Source organism: Leuresthes tenuis, unplaced genomic scaffold, assembly GCF_036924035.1.
Source record: "Leuresthes tenuis unplaced genomic scaffold, fLeuTen1.0.hap1 SCAF_22, whole genome shotgun sequence".
NCBI lineage: Eukaryota > Metazoa > Chordata > Actinopteri > Atheriniformes > Atherinopsidae > Leuresthes > Leuresthes tenuis.
In genome coordinates, this window is record NW_027325376.1 from 1,754,850 (window position 1) to 1,777,318 (window position 22,469).

The window sequence follows — 22,469 nt, forward strand, 5'->3', positions numbered from 1 at the left end:
ACCTTAGTTTCTCACCTTGTCCTGGTGATCAATAATTTTCTCATGATAATAGTCTTGCAACATGTTGATTCCAGGTTAATAATCTGATAAATAAAAGTATTTCTGCCTCTTTCTTTTAAGCTAAAGGCATAAATGGGATCGGTTTGAACTGTTCACTTGTTGTTTGATCCACCCGATTCTCTCAGGCAGCTAAGGGTTAACCTTTCCGCTCCTCTTGCTGCCGTTCCCACTCTGAAACCAGTTTCTACTTGCCCCGAGCGTATTTAAACACAAAGGGGTGGATTCCTGTCTTTGGTGTGTCTGCAGTCAGTTGGGTGTCGGATCATGTTTGCATCCAGGTTTTTCTGCCGGTTCGGTTTAAGCTTCGCTCAAAGCAAACGACTGAGACTCTACAAGGTGAGTTTAAAAAGTTTAACTGTGTCATAAACCTGGTATCTAACAACTCTTTACTGAAACCACTTTACTTTGAGCAGTAATCCTTCAGCCTGCACATCTGCAGCAGGCAGCTGTTATATCAGCTCCAGTATTTTAACAAAATACTGGCACAATGTCGGCACTTTCTCACTGAAACAGACGTTTCTACAGCTCCTTACGAAGTTTTTGTTTGTGTGAGCTTCATTTTCCTGAGGATTTCCTGGGATTTCCTGGTTAGTTCGCTGCTCTGGAATGTGTCACGGTTAGCAGGCTTCTTCTTCTTCTCTTCCCATGAAACGTGTGCACGTCTGAGGCTGTTGCACCCAGCAGCTGCAGCACACATTCAGCTTCTAACTGCCTGAATCGTTGCTTCGGTAACCACGTCCTCTCTTACTCAACTGAGCATTTCCTCATTCGCTAACATCTGTGGGTGAGGTTTGGGCGGTGGAGCTGACTCACAGGCGGATCCTTTTGTCAGCAGGCTAAAAGCTCGCTGTTTAAACTGCAAAGAGCAGAAGTCTCAGGTGTGAATTTAATCCCTTGTTTTTGTCTCTCAGCCCAGTTCAGTCTGGTCTGCCTGTGCTGTTACCGGCTACAGCAGTCAACCTACATCCAAAGGTAACCTCTCACCTCTTTTATCCCAGAAAAACGGCTCAGAATGATACAAACGGCTCCTTTGTCTGAAGTCTTGTGCTTAGAGAAGATGATGCCACATGTTGGTGTGTGAAGGGAGGAACTTAAACAGCAAAACACTCCCAGGAAGTACAAAAAGTACAAACCAAACTATGTAAAACGTGCATAAAACAGAAGGCTATGAAATGTGAGCACATTTATATCGAGTTCACATCGACCAAAGTGTCATAAAAAGAGCTGTAAAAAGATAAAACGTATGCAGAAAACACAGATAAACAGATAAAAAGATGTGAGACATTAAAAGGCAGAGACATAAAGGTCGCTTTTGAGCCTTGATTTAAATGTTTAAATCCTCTAAAATGATATTTTAAACGCAACAGAACCCAGAAAACATATAAAATGTGTTGCATTTCTTGAAAAATATCAGCTCTTTTTTAATTTGAAGGCAGCAACACGTCTAAATAAAGTTGGGACAGCTCCATGTTTCCCACTGTGTAGCATCTTTTAGCAACATCTGGAACAGCTGCTCGACCTTTGGCAGAGGAATGTTTTCAGGTGGTGAAACATCTGGACTGCAGCAGCTGGACTGCAGCAGCTGGACTGCAGCTGGTCAGTCAGCAGCTGGACTCTTAAAACATCTGGACTGCAGCAGCTGGACTCTTATTCTACGAAGCCGTGCTGCTGGAGCAGATGCAGGATGTGGTTTAACTTTGTCTTCTTCTTCCCTGAAGAAGGGAGCAGATGTTGCTCTAACATCTGTTCATACCTTTCAGCACTTCCACTTTGCCTCAGTCCATTTGAAATGAGCTTTGGTCCAGAGAAACTTTCTTTAAAACAAGACTTTTGTTGTCGTTTTGCAAGCTTTAAAGAGGAAAAAGAGTTGAAGTCCCAGGACCGGCAGAGATGGAACGTCTTTGCTAAACTCTGTTTTTAAATGTTTTCACACCTGAGAATAAATCACTGAAGAACTGCTGTGATTCAAGATGATCCTTCATCATGATAGCTTAAAAGAGACTTAAAGTCTGACCTGTTTGATTTCTGCTCCACGCTTCTTAATGTGTGGAAAACGTTTCTTTGTTCCACAAAGTAAACCAACAACCATCTCTTCCCCTGCTTGGATAAGACAGTCTCACTAAATCCTTCTTTTCTGCCTCAGATGCGTCTCTTCGTTACAGCCTCGGTCGCCCCGTCCTTTCTCTGCGGCTCCCTGCTGGCACAGAGTGTGACTTCACTCTGACGCCCATGTTGACCACAGTGGGCGACCTGCTGCGTGACATCACAGCCAAGGACCCCGGGGTGCACAGCGCCGCCCTGCTGAACAACGGTAAGAACTACGAGTCTGAAGAGTCCTCGCATCACGACTCTCACCATTTGATTAAAGTCCTCGTTAGAAACAAACTTTTTGATGCCACGTTTTCATTTATTTTCCTTTTAAAACGGTTACTTTGCAGGTCTGAGTCTGACAAAATTACGCAGATGTTAGACAGATGTTAGACAGATGTTAGACAGATGTTGCGCAGATGTTAGACAGATGTTAGACAGATTTAATGCAGATTTAACACAGATGTTAGACAGATGTTAGACAGATGTAGTGCAGATTTAATGCAGATTTAATGCAGATTTAACACAGATGTTAGACAGATGTTAGGCAGATGTTAGACAGATGTAGTGCAGATTTACTGCAGATTTAACACAGATGTTAGACAGATGTTACGCAGATGTTACGCAGATGTTAGACAGATGTTAGACAGATTTAACGCAGATGTTAGACAGATGTTAGGCAGATGTTAGACAGATGTTAGACAGATTTAACGCAGATGTTAGACAGATGTTAGGCAGATGTTAGACAGATGTTAGACAGATGTTAGACAGATGTAATGCAGATGTTACGCAGATGTTAGGCAGATGTTAGACAGATGTCTTGAATGCAACAATGAGATGAACCCACTTTTGAGTGAATAAATGAATAGAAACAAAGTGGACGGTGGTTTTCTTCTTCCTCAGATGGACAGAGAATCTCCTCGTGCACTTCCATGGAAACTGTTCTCAATAAAGACTTCCAGCTCATCATCAATGACGTCACTTACAACGTGCGCTCGCTGGGCCAAGGTATGACCACAGGGGGCGCTGTGAGGTGGATCCGCTGTAAGGTTTGCTGCAGCTTTAATGCTGTCCACCATGTTTCCCTCCGTCAGGCTCCTCCCATGAACACATGCTGGGTCTGGATGACATGAAGTACCTGGTCAGCCTTCTTCACTCGGCTCTGACTCTTCCTCAGGAGCTGCATGTCAAACACTCGGAGCTGCTGGTCCGGCAGGAGACGCTCCGGCAGCAGCTGCAGCCGCTGGAGGAGGTCCGGCCGCCACTCACGCTGCTGTGGACTCACCACGCGTTTATCTGAACTGACTGTCCTCTCAAACCCTAAAAACAGGTGAGAGTCCAGATGGCAAAGAAGGCGGAGAGCAGAGCGACCATGCTGGGGTGGGCGGGGCTTGCCTACCTGTCCCTGCAGGGAGGATTCCTGGGATACCTCACCTGGTAATGGCAGCACACACTCACCTGCAACCTTCCTGCTCTCGTGTCACGTCAGATGAAATGTTTCTGTGTGTCAGGTATGTGTTTGCCTGGGATGTGATGGAGCCGGTCACCTTCTTCATCTCATGCACCACCAGCATGATCTTCTTTGGCTACTACATCCTCACCAAGCAGGTGTGTGTCTTTGTGGGGACCGGGTCCAGGTGGGGTCCAGGTGCTTGGGGCTGGGGTTGTCATCCTGTTGTTTGGATGCAGATCTGTTCATCCATCCATCCATATTTTCTGCTGCTTGTCCGGGTCGTGCTCAGCCACCTCCTGCAGCTCCTCCAGGGGGATCCCAAGCCCCCCGGAGAGCGATATGGTGTCTCCATCTGGTCCTGTGTCTGCCCTGAGGATGCATCAGTACCAGGGAGGCGTCTGGAAGCCCAGAAATCTGTTCATATGCACATATTGGGACCTTAGAGCGTCTTTTTGGGCACAAAACAACCTGCGACTGTCCGTTAGGTCGAAGCTCGGATTGGTTTGATACTGGTTAGATTTAAAAAAGTCTCTTTGTTCACAACCTTAAATATGAATCATGTTGGCGCCCTTTGAACTACATTTATGCTTATTTTGTGACCAACACAAGGTCAAGGGTTTTTTTACCTCTGAGGTTTGTTCAGTTTCTTGTGTTCAAGCATGACTGGATGGAACCAACCTTTTCATCACTTGTTCTTCTTGTTGACTCAATAATTATTTAAATGCTAATTAGTAGTTCAGAGTGTCAATATAAATATAATATAAACTCAGTGCTCAGATTTTTCAGTGCCGGTTGTGTTTCTGCCTCCTAATCTGATAATATCAGCAGCAACAGAGTTTAACTGCTGCAGATACTTTGCTAGCTTTAAGATTCTTGGGACCTCGCTTAGCTTTTTGTTTTTCTGGCCTGGATCCACAACATTCTTCTGCTCCAGACAACAGGCTGTGACCCCTTTGGATTGAAACAGTTTCCAACCATCTTTTAGGCGATTGGTACAACTTACCGGCTTGTTATCTTCTATCAGGAGTTTGACGGCCAAACAAACCTGCTTTCTGTCCCTTTGTTGCACAGAAAGCCGTCTATAACAACACTTCTGTCACTTTCAGGCTGGGTTTAGACGGTCAGAAAAGGGTCACGTTCAGGCTAAAATACATTCTTTTTGCAATGAGAGCATCAGCATCATGGACACCAGTTGGCTGCGTGTAAACCTAACATTTTATAATAAAACTTCATCACCTTCTGGTTGGTTGTGGTTAGTTTCACCTGGTTAGTGTAACCACAGTTGCTTTTCTGACCACAAGTTGTCACATATTGTCCAAAGGTAGTTAAAAGGCGGTTTCAGCCTGCAGGAACGGATGAATCATTAAGATGTTTTAGGGAAAGTCTTTCAGATTTAGATTAAGTTTGGGTTTTTATTATGTTTCGGGTCAGATTTCAGTTTGTTTACGGGGGATCATTGTGAAGTTTGTGTGATGTTACACGAGGATTTTGCAGATCCTTAAAAACACTTCATTCAGCTTTAATTTGTCAGAAAATGTCTTGAATTCATATTGAAATAGTCTTGAAATGCATAAAATTGCAGGGATCAGGTTATTGTTGACTTCAGAATAAGATATTGTGGAAAAGTTTGGTTTTCGTTGGAATAAAGTTGCATCTGGTTAGTTTAGGTTGTTATTATTACGTCAAGTTTAAGTTCAGGAGCTTCAGCGAACTTCGCCTTCTGTGTGTTTGCAGGATTTCGTCTTTCCGGAGGTCAGGGATCGTCACTTCCTCCGCCACTTTTACAAGAGAGCGTCACTGCAGAAATTTGATGTTGGAAAGTACAACGAGCTGAAAGACGAGCTGGCGAAGGTGATGAAAGCAGAAGGGATGCTCTCAGAGTCACACCTGATCTAAATGAAAGCAGGAAGCGTCACCAGCTGTGTTTGTGTTCAGGTGGACGAGGATCTCAGGAGGCTGAGGAGCGCCTTGAGGCTGCAGCTGCCCGTGGATCACATTCAGCCTCAGAGACAAACTTAATATCTCACTTTTTACGACTTTAAACATAATGTTTGCACTTTTTATGAAAACATTTTTACATTTTGTAAACGTTCTTAATCTGCATTGTTGTTTATTTCTTTACTGTCTCTTTAAATCCTTCAATATCTGTTAAAAATGTGACTTTTTGCTTTGCAGAATGGATCATTTCCATGTAATGTGCTCATAAAAGGTGAAGTGGGTAACTGTGCTGGACTAACCTTCCTTTAAGTCTACTTACGTATATTATAGATTATACCTTAAAATCATCTGTGCACATAAGTTACCTTCCACTGCCGTCTGTTCATGTTGAGATATTCAAATGTTTTTGGTTCCATCACCTGAATGTCTCTATTTTACCTTTAAAAAGCTACATTTTTAAAGCAGATTTATATAAATTGCAGGATATTTGAACTAAAATCAGTATTTGTTGAACCGTACCAACAGCAGCAAACTTTTATTTGTATTTTTCTGGTTACAAAGTGGTGATTTAATACCAAAACAGACAATAAAACCAGGTTTTAGTCAGATAAAACAGGGAAAACCTCCATCAGCCCAGTTTGAACTATTATCAGAGGTTGAATCTGGTGACTGCAGTCCAGCCCGTGTGAAGCCGGATCCACTCGAAGTAATGAGCGACCTGCGACAGGAAACAGGAGCAAAGCGGCATGATTTCAGACAGCTTGAGTTCACGCTGAGGTCAGTCGCTGAGGGATGATGTTCAACATGAAAGAAAACTGTTTAATTTCAAACATTTCCTCATGTTAAAGCATCGGAGCTGATCTTTTCCATAACATCAGGTGGAACAAATGCTAAACTAAGGATTTAGATGTTAAAAGTATTAATGAAATATACTTAATAATAGATCAAAATCACATTAATCTAAAAGATGCAGGTATTAAACTCAGGTCTCTTCTAAGGTAAGGTTTCTGTGGAGTTTATTTTCCCTCAGTGAGTTAAACTTGTGCTGTAGCTTTTTTTCTTTATGTATAAAATTAATTGCACCGATCAGATAATGCGGTGTCCAGCCATCTGTCATCTTCCACTTATTTAAGGTCCAGCAGGTAAACCCAGACATCTCCCCAGAGACGCTCTCCAGCGCCTCCTGGGGGGTCCAGACACTGTTCCCACCACCCGCCTGCACCTTACAGCCCTCGGAGGCCCCTTTGCACTCCTGCCTGATGCGGTGGACCCGGCTTCTTGTGCTCAGCAGCACATGCGGCCATGATTAGTGTTTTCAGAGCAGCCTCTGGTGGTCATGCTGTGCAGAGGCATGCTCTTCCTCACTGGTTTCAGCCGCCTGAGACGTTCTGTGGGGACTTCAGCGTATCTGAAGTCTTCCTTCTCTGTGATTCATCTGATCTAAATGACATTCTGGTGTCCCTGCTGTGTATCCTGACCTCTGACCTCTGACCATAATAAAAGTTCTTGTATTTGGTCCAAACAGTCAGAGACTGAAAGACTTTGGCATTATTCTGGACACGGATCTCAGTTTCAGAACTGCTTCCTACTGCTTAAAATATAGATTTAAAGTTAGAGAATATATTCATGCATTCATAACACCCAGATTGGATCACGGTAACGCAGCCAGAGATCTCAAACCCCCCAGCGACCTGCTCAGTAATGACTCAGCGGTTCGGTCACTGTGGATGACCCGATCAATGAGATCCAAATCTGCCGGCGGTACTTCCTGTCACTGAGGTCCGTTAAGCTGAGTCTACATTAAAAACTAAACTCAAACCCTTCCTGTTCTCACCAGCCTTCAGTAATAACGGCTCAGACTCTACGTTCAGCTCATTGTTGCAGAGATGGTGGCTGATGGTTTCTCCTCTTCAGCAGCGGGGACTGAGCATCTCTCTTCAGGTCTTCCTTCCTCCGTGTCAGTGAATGTGTGCGATTACAGATATAATTTGGGTGGAAACATTCATCCATGATGAGTGAAAATGTTTTCCTACCTGCGTGTAAACTCCAGGGAATCCTGGCTGTCCACACCTCTCCCCCCAGCTGACGATGCCCCACAGGTAGGACACTCCCAGCTCATCCTCACACACCAGCGGACCTCCACTGTCCCCCTGACACGAGTCCACGCTGCCGTCCAGATCACCTGCACACGTGCACACGGTTAAACCTGCACGGCAACCAGAGAACGGCTTATTTGAACGTCTGCACGGACCCACCTGCACACATCATGCCGTGCCTGAAGCGATGTCCGTAGTACTTCTCACAGCCGGCGATGAGGGACACGTTGGCCCAGAGCAGCACCTGAGCCGATTTTCCCTCTGCGAACAAAGTCGTCTTCATCATTTATTTCTAAACTGACGAACTCTGCCACTGATTTACGGTCTGACTGATAAAATGACCCCCTGCAGCATGTTTGGATGCAGGTTTCAGAGCATCACTTGGTCACTTTCACCTCAGTGAGCTCAGTGAACATCTCTGCTCCACCAGTGTTTTTCCATGGAATCCAAGGTCATTCATCTCATCAGAACAGCTTAAAATACTGTCAAATTCTGGTTGTTTTATTCTCAAAATGACGACGAATAAGGTGCAAAAGCTTCATTGTGGTTTTCTGAAGTATTCCGAAGGTTTCCTCTCATTTACCCCCTGAGGAAGTTGCTCCTCCACCTTTCAGCTGTTTTTCTTACCTGTAGTCCGCCCCCACCCTGAGATGCTGCAGGTGTGGTTGGGTTGGAACAGTTCTGTGGACCAGGGGACGCACACAGGTCTGACGGCCGGGTTGTCCTCCAGGCACTTCTCCTGGAAGGGAAGCTCCTTCAGTTTCACCAGAGCGATGTCGTTCTCGTATGTACCGGCGACGTAGCTGCAGGACGTTCACACAGAACCACTAAACCCTCTCTGTTCGAGGCTGTGTGACGGATCTGTGTTCAGGTGCACGCTTACCGTGGATGGATGATGATTTCTTTGACAGGAACAATGTCGGTTGTGCTTTGAGGTCCATGCTTCTTCCAGAGAGAAAACTTGACTTGGAAGACAGAAGGATTCATCCTGGTGAAGAGACGCTGTTATTAGCTCAGACACTTAAAAGTGTTCCTGTCACCCAGATGCACTGAAAGAGTGATATATAAGTAAATAAGCAAGTAAATAAGCAAATATAAGTCATTATCCACAGTTCTGTGCAATAATGTCTTCAGTCCTCATTTCTTCCAAGCAGCCAAACTTTCCTGTAATATTTTAAAGTGATCTTAAGTTCTCCAGAAAGTCGATGTGATGTCAGTTTGTCCGTCACTTTATCAGGTGACCGCTTTAGAAATGAAAGGATTTGCGAGTCGGAGGGAATGTCAAAGCACAAGATTGTTTGAAAAAGTGAATCTTCAGTGTTTTAAAGGTCCTCAGACCTCAGAAGTTCCTTTAACTCGCACCTGCCTCCATCTCCTCCAAACCCCTTATAACCATTTGTGGTAACACTGACATGCTGATGAATCAATATCTTAAACTGTATCTGTGTAGGGAGCAGAGTAAGGTAGTAATTAAACAGGACCTTCCTAAGGAAGAAAATCATATTTGACGAGATCTCCTGCTTTGATTTGACTACAGAGGTCCAGTATGAATGTAGACACAGAACATACTCGTATCAGTGCTCCTACTAAAGTTTGATTACTGAGGCTTAATATTGTTAAAAATATCATGTGATTTGTCTTAAATATTTTACATATTTTGTGTTAATGGTAATGCTGACTACCAATGTTCCACTTTTCTGGTATTTTCTGTATGTTAAGCAGCATCAATACAGAACAGTGTGTTGCAGAAATTCTATTCTCTAACAAATAATCATACAAAAGTCTAATTTGCGTCTAACGACCCACTAAAAATGTGCAGTGGCGTGTTTCTCTGTAGAGTCTGTTTTTCTATTGTTACTTTTTAGTTTGCCGGGACAAATATTGGACTGTAGTCTTTGGGTGTGAGTATAAAAACTACAAAGTCATCACTTAAAATCACCCCTCCAAATCTGGATGATGTAGCACCTTCTCACTTGGTTGTGCGAAGGTGCAAACGTCTTTATTGACTGGATAGTGACACCTTTCATGCGGGAGATGTTGGTTCAAACCCCCTGCATGAAAGGTACTACCTACAGTAGGGGTCCTTAGGCAAGACATCCTCACCCTACCAGGCTAAGTCCCTTTGGATAAAAGTGTCTGCCATAAACAATGGTTAAACTAGGATGTGCCTCTCAGTATCATAAACATTATGTCTACTACACTCAGCTTAGGGGAGTTAACAGATTAGTATACCTTTCAACCCATGAAAGCTTTAAGCTTTAATCGAACCAGGTCACTCTTCCTACCTGACGCAATGAGCAGCAGTGAGGACCCAGCAGCCTCCGATATAAGCCCCTCCACAGTCAATCCTTCGGTTCTCCTGTAGAGCGATCTGCCATTGGATCTGAGTCTGCAGACCAGCAGGGAGAAGCAACAACAACAGCTTTCTTTGAATCCAACTAAAGACTCTCCTGGCAGTTGAAAATGAAGGGAATGATGGGTGAGATGTACCTTTATGGGCAACTATAACTACTGGATGACTTCATGGACAATATAAAAACATATTTACTACAGTAAATATCTGTTTAATAACAATAAACTAGTGTTTATTTTATTTAATTGCATGACATGAAGACTTATGATAACAACAACATGACATGAACACGGTTTTTGTATCATACTTGCAAATAAAAGTAATGGAAGTAAAGTGGATGGTAATCTATTCGCCAGTCAAACCATTTTAAGCAGATCAGGTATGTTGGACTTTGAAAACAGTAAATTGTGGTTAAGATGCACATCTTGAACGTTGGTGTAACTGTAAAACAACCTTATTAACTCACAGGCTTTGCTGGAATTCCTCCCACAACCCTCTTGACTCGGCCCCCCCTGTGTTGTTCACCGTTGTCGATCACATCCTTATTGGGAATCCCGCAGAACATCTCGGACTCCATTTGCTCTCGAAAAACCGTCGTTTCTGGACACAAACATTCACAGACTGAGATTAGAAGACTCGTTTTGACATGATTCTGAAAGCTGATAAGTGATGGAAGGCCCAACAAATACGGCACGACAAGGTCTGCATAATATTCTGTTATAGTTCCACCTTAAGGCGGTGGGTTGGGTTGAAATAAGGCTCAAACAGACCACTTCGGTTCCTCCACACCAAACCAAAAAAAGGTTTTTATGGAGTTGACTTTACATGCTTTTGGAGTACAGAATCACTTATATAGTTCGACTACAGAAGGAAGTCTGTTTTGTAAGACAACCCAAATGTCCCCGGATTGCTTGAACATGACTATGCAGAGTCAGAACTTGCCATTACAACAAAATTAAGACCACAGTCCTTATTTTAAACATGAAACATAACCTTTTTCCAAACTTTTGTGGAAAAAAAACGCTCTGTTGTGTCTCAACTGACTAAACTGTCTACGTTTGTGGAGGTGGGAATGAAATGCATGTTGAGGGAAGCCCTCATTGCTGCTTCTTTTGAATTCACTTTCTTTTATAGTCAAATAAAATCCTAGTTTTATTCATTCTGAACAGACTCTGCATTTTATGTTGCTGTAAACAAGCGCTGTTGTTTGCTCAATGGGGGCCTGTCCGGGATCTTTTGTACTTTGTTTGGAGATTAGTTTTAACGTAGCGTAGTTGTAAGAGAATTATTTTAAGTAGTGGACTGTATGTGTGGTCTAATACTTGCTGGTGTGCCTTGCATTTAATGCACCCGTGTGGCGGTGACAACCAGCACTCTGCCTGCTGATATGCTCGGGAAGCAGAAAGTGTCCATGCTGAGGCTACATACCGTTTTTACGAGAGACATACTCTGAAATACAGAAAAGAGAACAAATGTCATTGCTGCTGCCACTTCTCACAGTTTTCAGAAAAACACGTGAACACATCAGTTACCTGCAGGTTTGGGTGTCTGATACTCATGTGCTGCTGCAGAAAAGAAAAACATTCCAGTATTTACATTCAGGGTGAATAAGAGTGGTTTAAAAGTTGTCTTCTTCACAGTGTAAAAACCTTAAACCTTAACCTAAAAACTGTTTTGTTGCCCTTCACTTGTACAAACTGAATTTGATTCAGCTTTTTGATGATTAAACCAACACAAAATCACTTTTATTTGGACAAGAAGTGCAAGAAAATTCTCAATTCTGTGTCTCTTGGTGAGAAACTAAAACATTTATACGTTATTTATCAAGCTGTAGGAGAAAATCTGTGTTAATCATCAGTTTATCCAACTGACTTTTGTAAATTTGAATAAAATCTACTGAATGACTTGGAGTCATTTTCTTGCTTCTGTGCTTTGCTGGTACAAGAAGAAAGATAAAAGATTTTTGTCTCTTAATCTGTCATTATGTTGCAGATATGAAATGATTAACTTATCATTAGGTCTTTATTAGAAGGGTATCATTAGGAATTAGCCCACAGTTCCAGCAGGAATATTCATACATATAATATTCTGGCATTTATTTAACCAGGAAATGGAAAACTTATGATTGAAATCTAATTTAAGAGTTTCCTGCAGCTGAAATGACACAATAATACACACATCTATATCAAACCAGCTATGAAACACCAAAAACTTCACTTTTTAATCACAGGCCAAACAGAGCAGGTTGGTCATCTTAACTCTTAGAATCAGGCGTATCGGAAAGTTTGCTTCAGTTCAATCAATGAAAAAAGCTTCTTGAGATTCAGATGATTTCTGCAGCATCTTGCAGGCAAAGGGAACAGTATAGTTAAATACCCATTTCCCTTTTCAGTACTGACTTTAAGGATTGATAAAATGAATAACAACAATAACCCCATACTTTTTGGAAGGATAGGGTCTGTAGATGAACTGGGAGCAGACTGAGGACAGCTTTATAAATAAGAAGTTTACCAGAGAACAAAGGAGATCATTCAGCCTGAGCATACAGCATGCACTGGGCTGCATCCAGTGCATGTGAATAATGTCACTATAATCCAAAAGAGACTATTTTTATGCTATTTGTTTAACTCTGCAAACATCCAACTAACTCACAGCCAGCGCTGTTTTGGTGGAAATGTCCTTTTTGACAGTAATGAACATTTTTAGAGCAGCGGAAACTAAACTACACACTCAAAACTCCATTCAGAAGGCAAAAACTTGGGAGTATATCCAATAAAACTACTCTGGAGTAACGTCTTACTGCTCTCAGTCACGTGTTTTGCTGATTCATCTTCACCATCCAGGCAGTCGATCTGTTTGTCACCGACTGCTTCTTTATGAAGACACACACCCATCTTACAGCGGAAAGCACCGTTCCTGCACTCTGACAAACACAATAATACAAAGTGAAGCACATGTTTCTTTCAAAGAAAATGTATTTGCATCTTTTTTTTTAGTTTGCTTTACTTTTGCAGCACATCTCATCGCTCCGGTCGCCACAGTCGTCGACTCCGTCACACGTCTGGTTTAGAGAAATGCATTTTCCGTTTGCACAGCTGAAGCCACAATCTGTGAGTTTAGGAGAAAAGTATCATTTTAAAGAGAGAAAGTACATAAAGTGGTGCTTTCAGAGAGCCACAGGTTTCTGTCTGAAAGATGAGTTTCACCTCAGTGGGGAAGGCTCCATGGGGGTTTTGTTCATTTAAGAACGTGAAACTATGGAATCAACCCTCCGCAGGACAGATGACAAACTTAAGCCGATCCCTAGGATGGGCAGATTATATTATCATTTATATTATATTGACTTAAACTGACGCACAGCCTTTGCTTGTTGATATGTCGGTTGATTTCTCTTGGTATGACCTTTGTGGGAATCTTTGAGTGCCTTGAAAAGTTCCTGGAACTGGAACTCAAGCTCAGTGGATCTGTAAAGGCTGCTAATTCAAGGCAGTTTGATCCCACGTTTGCATGGCTGTGGCAGCAGCTCTGAGGCCGATGGCTGTGAAACATGTTGGGTTTAGTTGGTGTTAGATAGTAAAAACTGAACTGATAATGAAATTACTCTTCATGCCGCTGAGCTGAGAAGTTGTGTCTTGTGGATACGTTCTAGTTGGGGTTTTCATCGTGTGTTTGACAAATGCAGGGACATGAAGCTCTTGATCTTGGTTAGGTTGTGGCGGGAGCTTTAGGTTCTTTGCCTTATGTGTTCTTTGTGCTGGACAACACAGGGAAAACATTACGTATTTACCAAGGCTGGTAAAACTATCTTCATGTCCATGGAGAAGTAGGATGCAGGACTATAAGGTGGGAAATGGACAGGTGAAGAAAATGGTGACTTCATTCTAAACAAACAAAAGGCGCTGCTAAGGTAGAAAGAATAAAGTACTCAACAGAAAGCTTAAAGGAAACAAAACTAAGAGGGAAACAAAGGACTGACTGGCAGAGAGAAGCTATGAGCAGGAACTGGTAAAGAACAGTGAAAGCCATGAACAAATATACTGAGAGGGGCGAGCAGATGAATGAAAACAGGTGAGTACTGTTCACAAAGAGCAGATGATAACATAGAAGTAGCAAAAACAGCCAAAGACAGCTGAGGGCATCTAGGGATGACGGCGGGAAGCAGCACTGAAAAATCTAACTGAGATCTGACTCAAACCAAAGCTGTAAGCAAAAACTAAACTTGAACAAAGGCAAAGAACATCAGAAAACTAAATGATGACACATAAAACCAGAGAATTTAATAAAAACAAGGTGATAAATCATCAAAGAAATCAAAAAACAACAAACCCAAAGCCTGTGAACCGTAGAAGTGAAATTCACAAAATAATAAATCACAGCCTACTGCCTCTGTTATCTTTATATTATTGAATGAATCCCAATTACTATGACTGCTGATCATTTCTTTGGATGTCCAGGCTGCTGGACTCTCTTCTCAATTCATAAAGGATAATCGAGTGTATTCTCTGCTAAAGGAGATGATGAAATAACAAACAGAAGTTCTTATCCTGGCTGCCAATCACTCAATGAAGAACTTTCCTAAGAAAAAAAGGGACAATTGAACGGCTTCCCAACTCTTTTCTTGTATACGCAGCACAGCAAACACAACCTGGACAATTGTGTGGGCAGAGTTTTGCAGAATCAATGTGAACTGACCTTTTGGTGGTTCCTTGTAACAGGTTACGGCAGCAACCATCGTATTAATGTTCACTTTGTCGTAGATTTCACACTCAGCCAGAGACATCTCGTAGCCTTGGCAGCGGACACTAACGCAGCGGCTGGGGAGTTTGTGGTTACCACTGGCCGTCAGGGAGCTAAAGGCCACAGAATCTGCAGATGCTGCACCCCTGTACACATCGTAGTTTCAGTTTAACTGTGATGATGTTCAAAGGCGTGCAGTAGTGTGTGTTTTACTGTCCCCACTATGCTAATTATGAATATGCATCTAAAGTCATCTCCTTACAGACTGTGTCTGTGCTCCCTGCAGGCGGTGTTGGCGGCTGCCATGTCCCACAGCTCATGGCACACCAGTAAGTCCTCCCTATTCCCACTGCCGTCAGGAAGGGAGATCCTGACTACTCCTCTGTCGCTGCTGAGTGAACTTTCAAACTTTAGTATATTTTCTGTGGTTGGAGACAAATAAAGGAGGGATTATCCATAAGAGAAAAACGCAACAACAGTTCAGAAAACAGAAAGACATTTCAGAAAATGCATTATTTCAGAAAACACGACGGTATTTCAGAAATCATGACGACATTTCAGTAAACATAACATTTGAGAAAACGCAACATTTAATTAAACGCAACAACATTTCAGAAAACACGATATTTCAGAAAACACGACGACATTTCAGAAAATACAACATTTCAGAAAACACAACAACGTTTCAGAAAAGGCAACATTTCAGAAAAGGCAACATTTCAGAAAACGCATTATTTCAGAAAACACAACGACGTTTCAGAAAAGGCAACGTTTCAGAAAAGGCAACATTTCAGAAAACGCATTATTTCAGAAAACACAATGACGTTTCAGAAAAGGCAACATTTCAGAAAACGCATTATTTCAGAAAACACGACGTTTCAGAAAAGGCAACATTTCAGAAAACGCATTATTTCAGAAAACACAACGACGTTTCAGAAAAGGCAACATTTCAGAAAACGCATTATTTCAGAAAACACGACGTTTCAGAAAAGGCAACATTTCAGAAAACGCATTATTTCAGAAAACACAACGACGTTTCAGAAAAGGCAACATTTCAGAAAACGCATTATTTCAGAAAACACAACGACGTTTCAGAAAAGGCAACATTTCAGAAAACGCATTATTTCAGAAAACACAACGACGTTTCAGAAAAGGCAACATTTCAGAAAACGCATTATTTCAGAAAACACAACGACGTTTCAGAAAAGGCAACATTTCAGAAAACGCATTATTTCAGAAAACACAACGATGTTTCAGAAAAGGCAACATTTCAGAAAACGCATTATATCAGAAAACACAACGACGTTTCAGAAAAGGCAACATTTCAGAAAACACGACAATATTTCCTAAACCACGACAACATTTTAAACCCAGTTTGAAAGGATGGAAAAGGAGCTTGAATTGATAAGAGAATATTTTAACAAAGGACATACAAATGATGTAATTCACGATATGCTGTCGACCAATCATGACATTAAAATTAAATGAAATTAAAATGAGAGTCTGAAGGCATGACTGAAAGATTTAGGATGAATGTTGTCGTGTTTTCTTAAATTTCGTTGTGTTTTCTGAAATGTCGTTGTGTTTTCTGAAATGTTGTTGTGTTTTGAACCTCAGGGCCACCGTAGTTGTAAGACCAAAAACATGTGACCTATCTGAATGTATCTGTAAAAGCAAACCTTTGCAGTCGCTCCCAAAGTGGGACATGATGGGTTCTTTTCTGTTGTATGAGAGACTCATCACCTGGAGAAACAGGTCAGATTTATCAAGAAAAGAAAGATTCTGCAACAAAGTAACACAAGATAATTGATCTTTTCTGATTTTGGTCTTTGGCTCCCCATACAGTTGTGGGCTGTCGAATATATGGGAATATGCATAAGTCACTGTAGTTTAAGATAAGTCAGAATCACAGTTTAAGGTTCACAAACTTCTCTAAAAATATTTAAAAAAGATAATACATTACCTGGCAGTAGGATCTGTATTTCCGGTGGTCAAGTCCACATACTGATTTCACACCCTTACTGGGACACAGGTAGGGCGGTTTGTAGGCGCACTTTCTCTCAGAACATCGCTGCCATGGAGGGCAAAACATCAGGTCACATGATGCGCGAGTCAGCCTGATGGATGTGGACCAACAGTTCATTCATACACTCGGTCATTAGCAAACAAGAGAGCAGGATGAATCCTACATCCTACTGAGCCATTCAAAATGGTCTTTATGAGCAGCATCTCAAACATGAATTAGAAAAAACACAAATAAGTTCACAAAACTGATATTTTAGGCAAAAATCTAGGGCTGGCTTCGCACCAGCTCTGTATAAGTTAGCGGTTTTACTGGTTTTATGCTACAACTGGGGTCCTTTTATCTTTGCTCTTTTTTAATCATATCAGCCATGGATTACTTAAAACTGGTATTTATAGCTGATCAAACCATTCAAACTAATTCCTCAACTGAAATTGGCATCTAACAAAGCAGAAAAAAGATGATTAATATCTGCAAGTTTAAAGAACTTGTACTTTTTCTTCAGACACTTTTGTGGGCCCAGAAAATCGTCTGGGTCAGGTGGTTCAGGGGTCGTAGGGGGAAGCGTAGGGGGAAGCGTAGGGGGAAGCGTAGTGGCCACTGTGGTGGGGGCTGTTGATGACGGGGGATCATCAAGGGCTGATGGCTTGTAATTGTCAGGTGGCCTCTCCTGGAAGAGCATTCAAACAGTTCAGAGGCAAATCAATAGAACAGAACAGCTCAATATGCACAGAATTTGAATGTTAAAGCATTATGTCAATGATGCACACGTTTATTTCATCATCTACATCTAAAGTCCTGATCCAGCCCTCACTTCTTTATGTTTTCACAGTTTTTCTTTGGACATTTTCTGCTTTTTTCCCTCATTTTCAGTCCTTGTTCCTGAACATTTTCAGTGTTTTTTCTTTGTTCAGCCACTTAACTCTGACCTTTGAACCCTTCAGGCAGAAAAAAGGCTCCTAACTCAAGGGATGAACCAGTGTTGTGTCGACACAGAACAGACAACTTAGCAAAGAAGCCATTTTAAACTGGATCTTTAGACACTTTGTTACCAGCAGCCTGTCACAAAGACACATCATTTGTTCCCATTTCTTTAGCTGCATCTATGAAAAACAGCAAAGAAAACACAGTTTGACAGACAGAAAATAGGATTTCTGCAGCAACAAGGTGATTCCCAAAGAGCTATTAGCTGAAAACGCACCACGTACATATCAATGAGGAGTCAGTGAACGCACCACAAACATATCAATGTCAGTGAACGCACCACGAACATATCAAAGAGTCTGTGAACGCACCACGAACATATCAATGAGGAGTCAGTGAATGCACCATGAACATATCAATGAGGAGTCAGTGAATGCACCATGAACATATCAATGTCAGTGAACGCACCACGAACATATCAAAATGGAGTCAGTGAACGCACCAAGAACATATCAAAGAGTCTGTGAACGCACCACGAACATATCAATGAGGAGTCAGTGAATGCACCATGAACATATCAATGAGGAGTCAGTGAATGCACCATGAACATATCAATGAGGAGTCAGTGAACGCACCATGAACTGGTTGCACTGCAGCGTGAGCCGATTGAGGTAATAACGGGGCTAACGTGGCCATTACAGGAGCAGCGCGTTAAATCACAGGTTTCACCCTCAGCTCTCTATAAACTGAGGAATCTGTCGGGCTCACAGTAAAGCAGCAATCATCCGCCCGGCTGTCCAGATGTTCAACATGCAAACCAGCGGGCACGTCCCGCCCTCCTCTTCCTCCCTGCCTGCAGGTGAAGCTGCAGCGTTTCCTCCTGCTCCAGACACTGTTAAACATGTTAAACACTTGTTTTGGAGTGTTTATGACCATTTAAAGAGGATAAAAAACTATCTCCAGCAGATGAACAGGATCTGAAAGTGATGTCCTTAAGAAAGAGGAAAAAATCCAGCTGTGACCTGACAGGACCTGAGAGATGCATCTGGACCTTCAGCTGATCCATCTACTGTTGGCCCAAGCCTCATCAGAAATGGGCTCCATGGAAGGGTGGCTGTCAAGAAGCCGTTCTTAAGGAAGGGAAACAGGGAGAAAAGGCTGAGCTGTGCCAAATGACACAAGAAGTGGACTGAAAATCAGTGGCAACAGGTCTTATGGAGGGATGAATCCTCCCCAGAGCCCGGACCTCAACATTATTGAAGCAGTGTGGGATCATCTGACAGAGAACGGAACAAAAGGCAGCCCACATCCAAAGAAGAGCTTTGGGATGTCCTTCAAGAAGCCTGGAGAACTATTCCTGAAGACTCCTTAAAGAAATGACAGAAAGCTTTTCGAAGCTTGTACTGTCTGTTAACCAGCCTTGATGTTGGGCTAGGAGCACCTGATCAGATGGATGTAAACGGTGGCTGTAAGAGGTCAGAGAGGTAAAAATGACCCATCCCATTAAGGACCTTATGAGTCAACCACGAAACCTGCAAATCAATCCTGGAAAAAAACAAAGAAATGTCCAGAGTGTGTGTTTGTTTTCTACCAGGACTAAAGTAGGCCTGAACATGACCAAGTTCTGTTTGTAGTACAAAAGCAAACATTAGCTGAACTGTGCCAGGAGAGGATGTAGGTCACATGAGACGTTTACGGTTAAGGACGTTTGGTTAGACATTAACAGTAACTTACTGGTAGTCAGACCTGATTAATGTTTGTACCCCACTGAGATGGTCCAACCCTGAGATATGTGATATTTATTTTAGATATTTATGTGTTAATATCTGTCTTTTAGGGACCTTTAAGGAAACCATGTGTTGGAAACCAGAACCAGAAGGAAGTTGTTCATGTTCTACTCGAACATCTGGATATAAAAATGAACCTTGTCTTTCATCTTTAACATGCAAGCTGTGTGACCTGTGCACTGTGTTTAAGAACACCCTCTGCTTACTTTTACCTGTTGGGACATCAGAACTGCCCAAAAAAACCCTCATAAACCCTCAAACCCCATTTTGACTGAATCATCCAAGATTGCTGATAATATGCACACATTCCCCATTAGTGACCCAGCTTGGGTGCACATTAGGGGCCCTCCGGGGTCGAGTCCTGTGCCCCCCAAATAAGAGACCCATCCCCCTCTGCTCCTATGGACTCAAACATAACATATGAAGGGCCCATATACGCATATTGGCCCTTTACTTGGAAACGTAAAGCTAAATTGTCCCAAATGGGAATTCTTTTACAAGACTTTGAGATATTTTGCTGCATTTTTGGCCAATATTCCTCAGTACAGTGCAGCAGGAGTTTATATAACACAGTTTTACCATTGCAACAGTACAGATTATATCAATATTTTCATATGAAATGATCAAGAATAAGACTCACCGTTTCAGACTGAATGATGAGAAGAAACAGCAAGAAAAGCGAGTCGGAAATCTTCCCGACAAGCATGACTACAACCGATGAGTGTAGTTCACTTCATGAGGAAGCAGCAGCGGATTCAGAAGCAGATCTTTTCTATGTGAGCGCCCCACGGACAGTCTGCTATCTCCTCTCCCCGCTGATCAATCATTAGCTCGTCTTCTCGGTGTGGACACAGTCTTTCACCTTGATTGATCGGCTTGTTGTGTGCTGTAATGTCACGATTTGAACTCCAGTTCCGCCCCGTTGTGTAGATTAAATAGTTGAGGTAAGTCTGGAATTTTTAATTACAAAGCTGGTTTGTTGACAGTTTGCTGACTCATGACCAGACTTTGTGCTGTGAAAAGTGTTGAAACTCATCTCTGAACAATAAGTCCTCCAACGGAAACGACCAAATAGGTAATCTGTTCATACTCCTTAAATTTAACCTACAACCTCTAATCGGCTACAGGCAGAAGGAGGGAAATATGACTCCTTCCTTTAAAGATGACATATTTCACTCTTTTCAACAGGTCTTATTGCGATCTGTGAGACAGGCTTTGGTCAAACTACCTGTTGGTTTAAGCACAGCGGCTCTCTGTCTCAGCCCTGTTTTAACACCTCTTAGTTAACAGTCCGTTTTAATGGTGGAATCTTAGCAAAAGCTCAGCTCAGCTCAGCATTTCCATACATTAAATGTCATCAAACATAATGAAGCTGTTCCTCCAGTCATACCGACAACACCCCAGCTCTATAAATAGATACAGATAGTTACTCTATTGATCCCAGAGGGTAACAGTTCAGCAGTTAACTGTAAGCTAGCAGTTAGCTGTAAGCTAGCAGTTAGCTGTAAGTTAGCAGTTAGCTGTAAGTTAGCAGTTAGCTGTAAGTTAGCAGTTAGCTGTAAGCTAGCAGCAGATGCTAGCAAACAATGCTTTCTCATCAACAGTGATGGACCAAGCCGGAGATGTGCACAGCGTAACTCGCAGTAATGCATGTGTTCCGTTAATTACTGCGTTTAAACATTTTGGATATATTAACCTCATTAAACCCCCACCTGGGGCCTTTCTGTGTGGAGTTTGCATGTTCTCCCCGTGTATGTGTGGGTTCTCTCCGGGTTCTCCGGCTTCCTCCCACCATCCAAAAACATGCTGTTAGGTTAACTGGTGACTCTAAACTGTCCTTAGGAGTGAGTGTGTGTGGTTGTTTGTATCGTTTGTCTCTGTGTGGCCCTGTGATGGACTGGCGACCTGTCCAGGGTGACCCCGCCTCTTGCCCGATGGGGATAGGCTCCTCCCCCCCGCGACCCGACCGACGGATTAAGCAGGTATAGAAAATGGATGGATGGATGGAACCTCATTAAACAATTGTACTTGGAGACCTACATCTTTATCAGAATGGAATATCTTTGTCATTGTACGACAAAAAGGTTCAAAGTGAAGTTAAAACAGATCCCTTAATGCACAGTATAAAAAGCCTGAACACTCACATCAGGTTAGGGATGTTTCTCTGCATTTCAGACTGCAGGTGGATAGAAACCTGCAGGTGGATAGAAACTGCTGTTGAGTCTGTTAGTTCTTGTTTTAATGGCCCTGTGCCATAAACCTGACGCAGAGAGTGAGTTTATCTTTCTGTTTATGCATTTAACAGACGCTTTTATCCAAAGCGACTCACAGGTAAGCAGATAGGTTAAGGGGGTCCCCTACTGGAGGGATTTGAACCCAGGTCACCCACATGGAAGGCAGCAAATAAATTTCCGACGAGGATGGGATTCGAACCCACGCGTGCAGAGCACAATGGATTAGCAATCCATCGCCTTAACCACTCGGCCACCTCGTCCGGATTTGCCTCACACTGGCTGAGATGTGCTCTCCACAGTGAGTATAGGGGACCTCCCTTTTGTTTGCCACAGTGAGCTGGGATACACACCCAGAGGCAGTAAGTGAGGATGCCCTCTATGCTGCAGCAGTAGAAGGTTATGATTAGTCTCTGGTTGATGTTGTGCTTCCTGAGGATTGCCAGGTCAAGTCGGTGACCCTTTCCACACAGCCCCTGCCAGTAATTATAGGTTAAATGTCCATTCTGTTTTCCCTGAAATCACTGACCAGCTCTGTTGTTCTGGGGGAAGTTGTTGTATCTGCTCCACACTCTCAGCCGCTTCACCCCGTCGCCCCCTGAGGTGAAGGTGTTGCTTTAGTGAACAGGAGTGCAGGCAGATGGAAAGAGGCTGTAGATCAGGGGGCTCAGCCCTGATGGGAGCCAGTGGTGAGGCTCAGAGCTATAGAGATTAGGGGCCCCACTCTGACCCTCTGTGTGCATCCTGATAAGTGAGAAATATGCCGATGATGTAATGTT

At 42.6% G+C, this 22,469-nt stretch overlaps 2 protein-coding genes and 1 non-coding gene across 3 annotated transcripts; 1 reads left to right on the forward strand and 2 right to left on the reverse strand.

The window, feature by feature from the left end:
- The first annotated feature begins 220 nt into the window (after positions 1–220).
- Positions 221–5,712, forward strand: LOC140282278 (calcium uniporter protein, mitochondrial-like). The gene is made up of 9 exons (XM_072376868.1): positions 221–396; positions 972–1,032; positions 2,204–2,371; positions 3,052–3,156; positions 3,243–3,400; positions 3,479–3,585; positions 3,660–3,756; positions 5,336–5,452; positions 5,537–5,712. The coding sequence occupies exons 1-9, from the start codon at positions 325–327 to the stop codon at positions 5,618–5,620; spliced, it is 969 nt and encodes a 322-aa protein (XP_072232969.1). The 5' UTR covers positions 221–324; the 3' UTR covers positions 5,621–5,712.
- Positions 5,713–6,059: 347 nt separating this feature from the next.
- Positions 6,060–20,257, reverse strand: cfi (complement factor I). Its single transcript, XM_072376867.1, has 17 exons — positions 20,100–20,257; positions 17,243–17,418; positions 16,689–16,842; positions 16,405–16,468; positions 14,988–15,147; positions 14,681–14,871; positions 12,995–13,096; positions 12,789–12,911; positions 11,521–11,553; positions 11,417–11,437; positions 10,455–10,588; positions 9,921–10,024; positions 8,519–8,623; positions 8,263–8,438; positions 7,795–7,896; positions 7,573–7,721; positions 6,060–6,257 (listed from the first exon to the last, which is right to left on the reverse strand). The coding sequence occupies exons 1-17, from the start codon at positions 20,163–20,165 to the stop codon at positions 6,189–6,191; spliced, it is 1,929 nt and encodes a 642-aa protein (XP_072232968.1). The 5' UTR covers positions 20,166–20,257; the 3' UTR covers positions 6,060–6,188.
- Positions 20,258–21,871: 1,614 nt separating this feature from the next.
- Positions 21,872–21,953, reverse strand: trnas-gcu (transfer RNA serine (anticodon GCU)). Its single transcript has one exon. It is a non-coding gene; the product is annotated as a tRNA-Ser (tRNA).
- Between the last annotated feature and the right edge of the window lie 516 nt (positions 21,954–22,469).

Coding starts and splice junctions, on each gene's coding strand:
- LOC140282278 (XM_072376868.1), top strand. CDS start 325: ATGTTTGCATCCAGGTTTTTCTGCCGGTTCGGTTTAAGCTTCGCTCAA. Junction 397..971: donor AACGACTGAGACTCTACAAG/GTGAGTTTAAAA, acceptor TTTGTCTCTCAG/CCCAGTTCAGTCTGGTCTGC. Junction 5,453..5,536: donor TGAAAGACGAGCTGGCGAAG/GTGATGAAAGCA, acceptor GTTTGTGTTCAG/GTGGACGAGGATCTCAGGAG.
- cfi (XM_072376867.1), bottom strand. CDS start 20,165: ATGCTTGTCGGGAAGATTTCCGACTCGCTTTTCTTGCTGTTTCTTCTC. Junction 17,419..20,099: donor TCATCATTCAGTCTGAAACG/GTGAGTCTTATT, acceptor ATGCTCTTCCAG/GAGAGGCCACCTGACAATTA. Junction 12,912..12,994: donor CGATGAGATGTGCTGCAAAA/GTAAAGCAAACT, acceptor TGTGTTTGTCAG/AGTGCAGGAACGGTGCTTTC.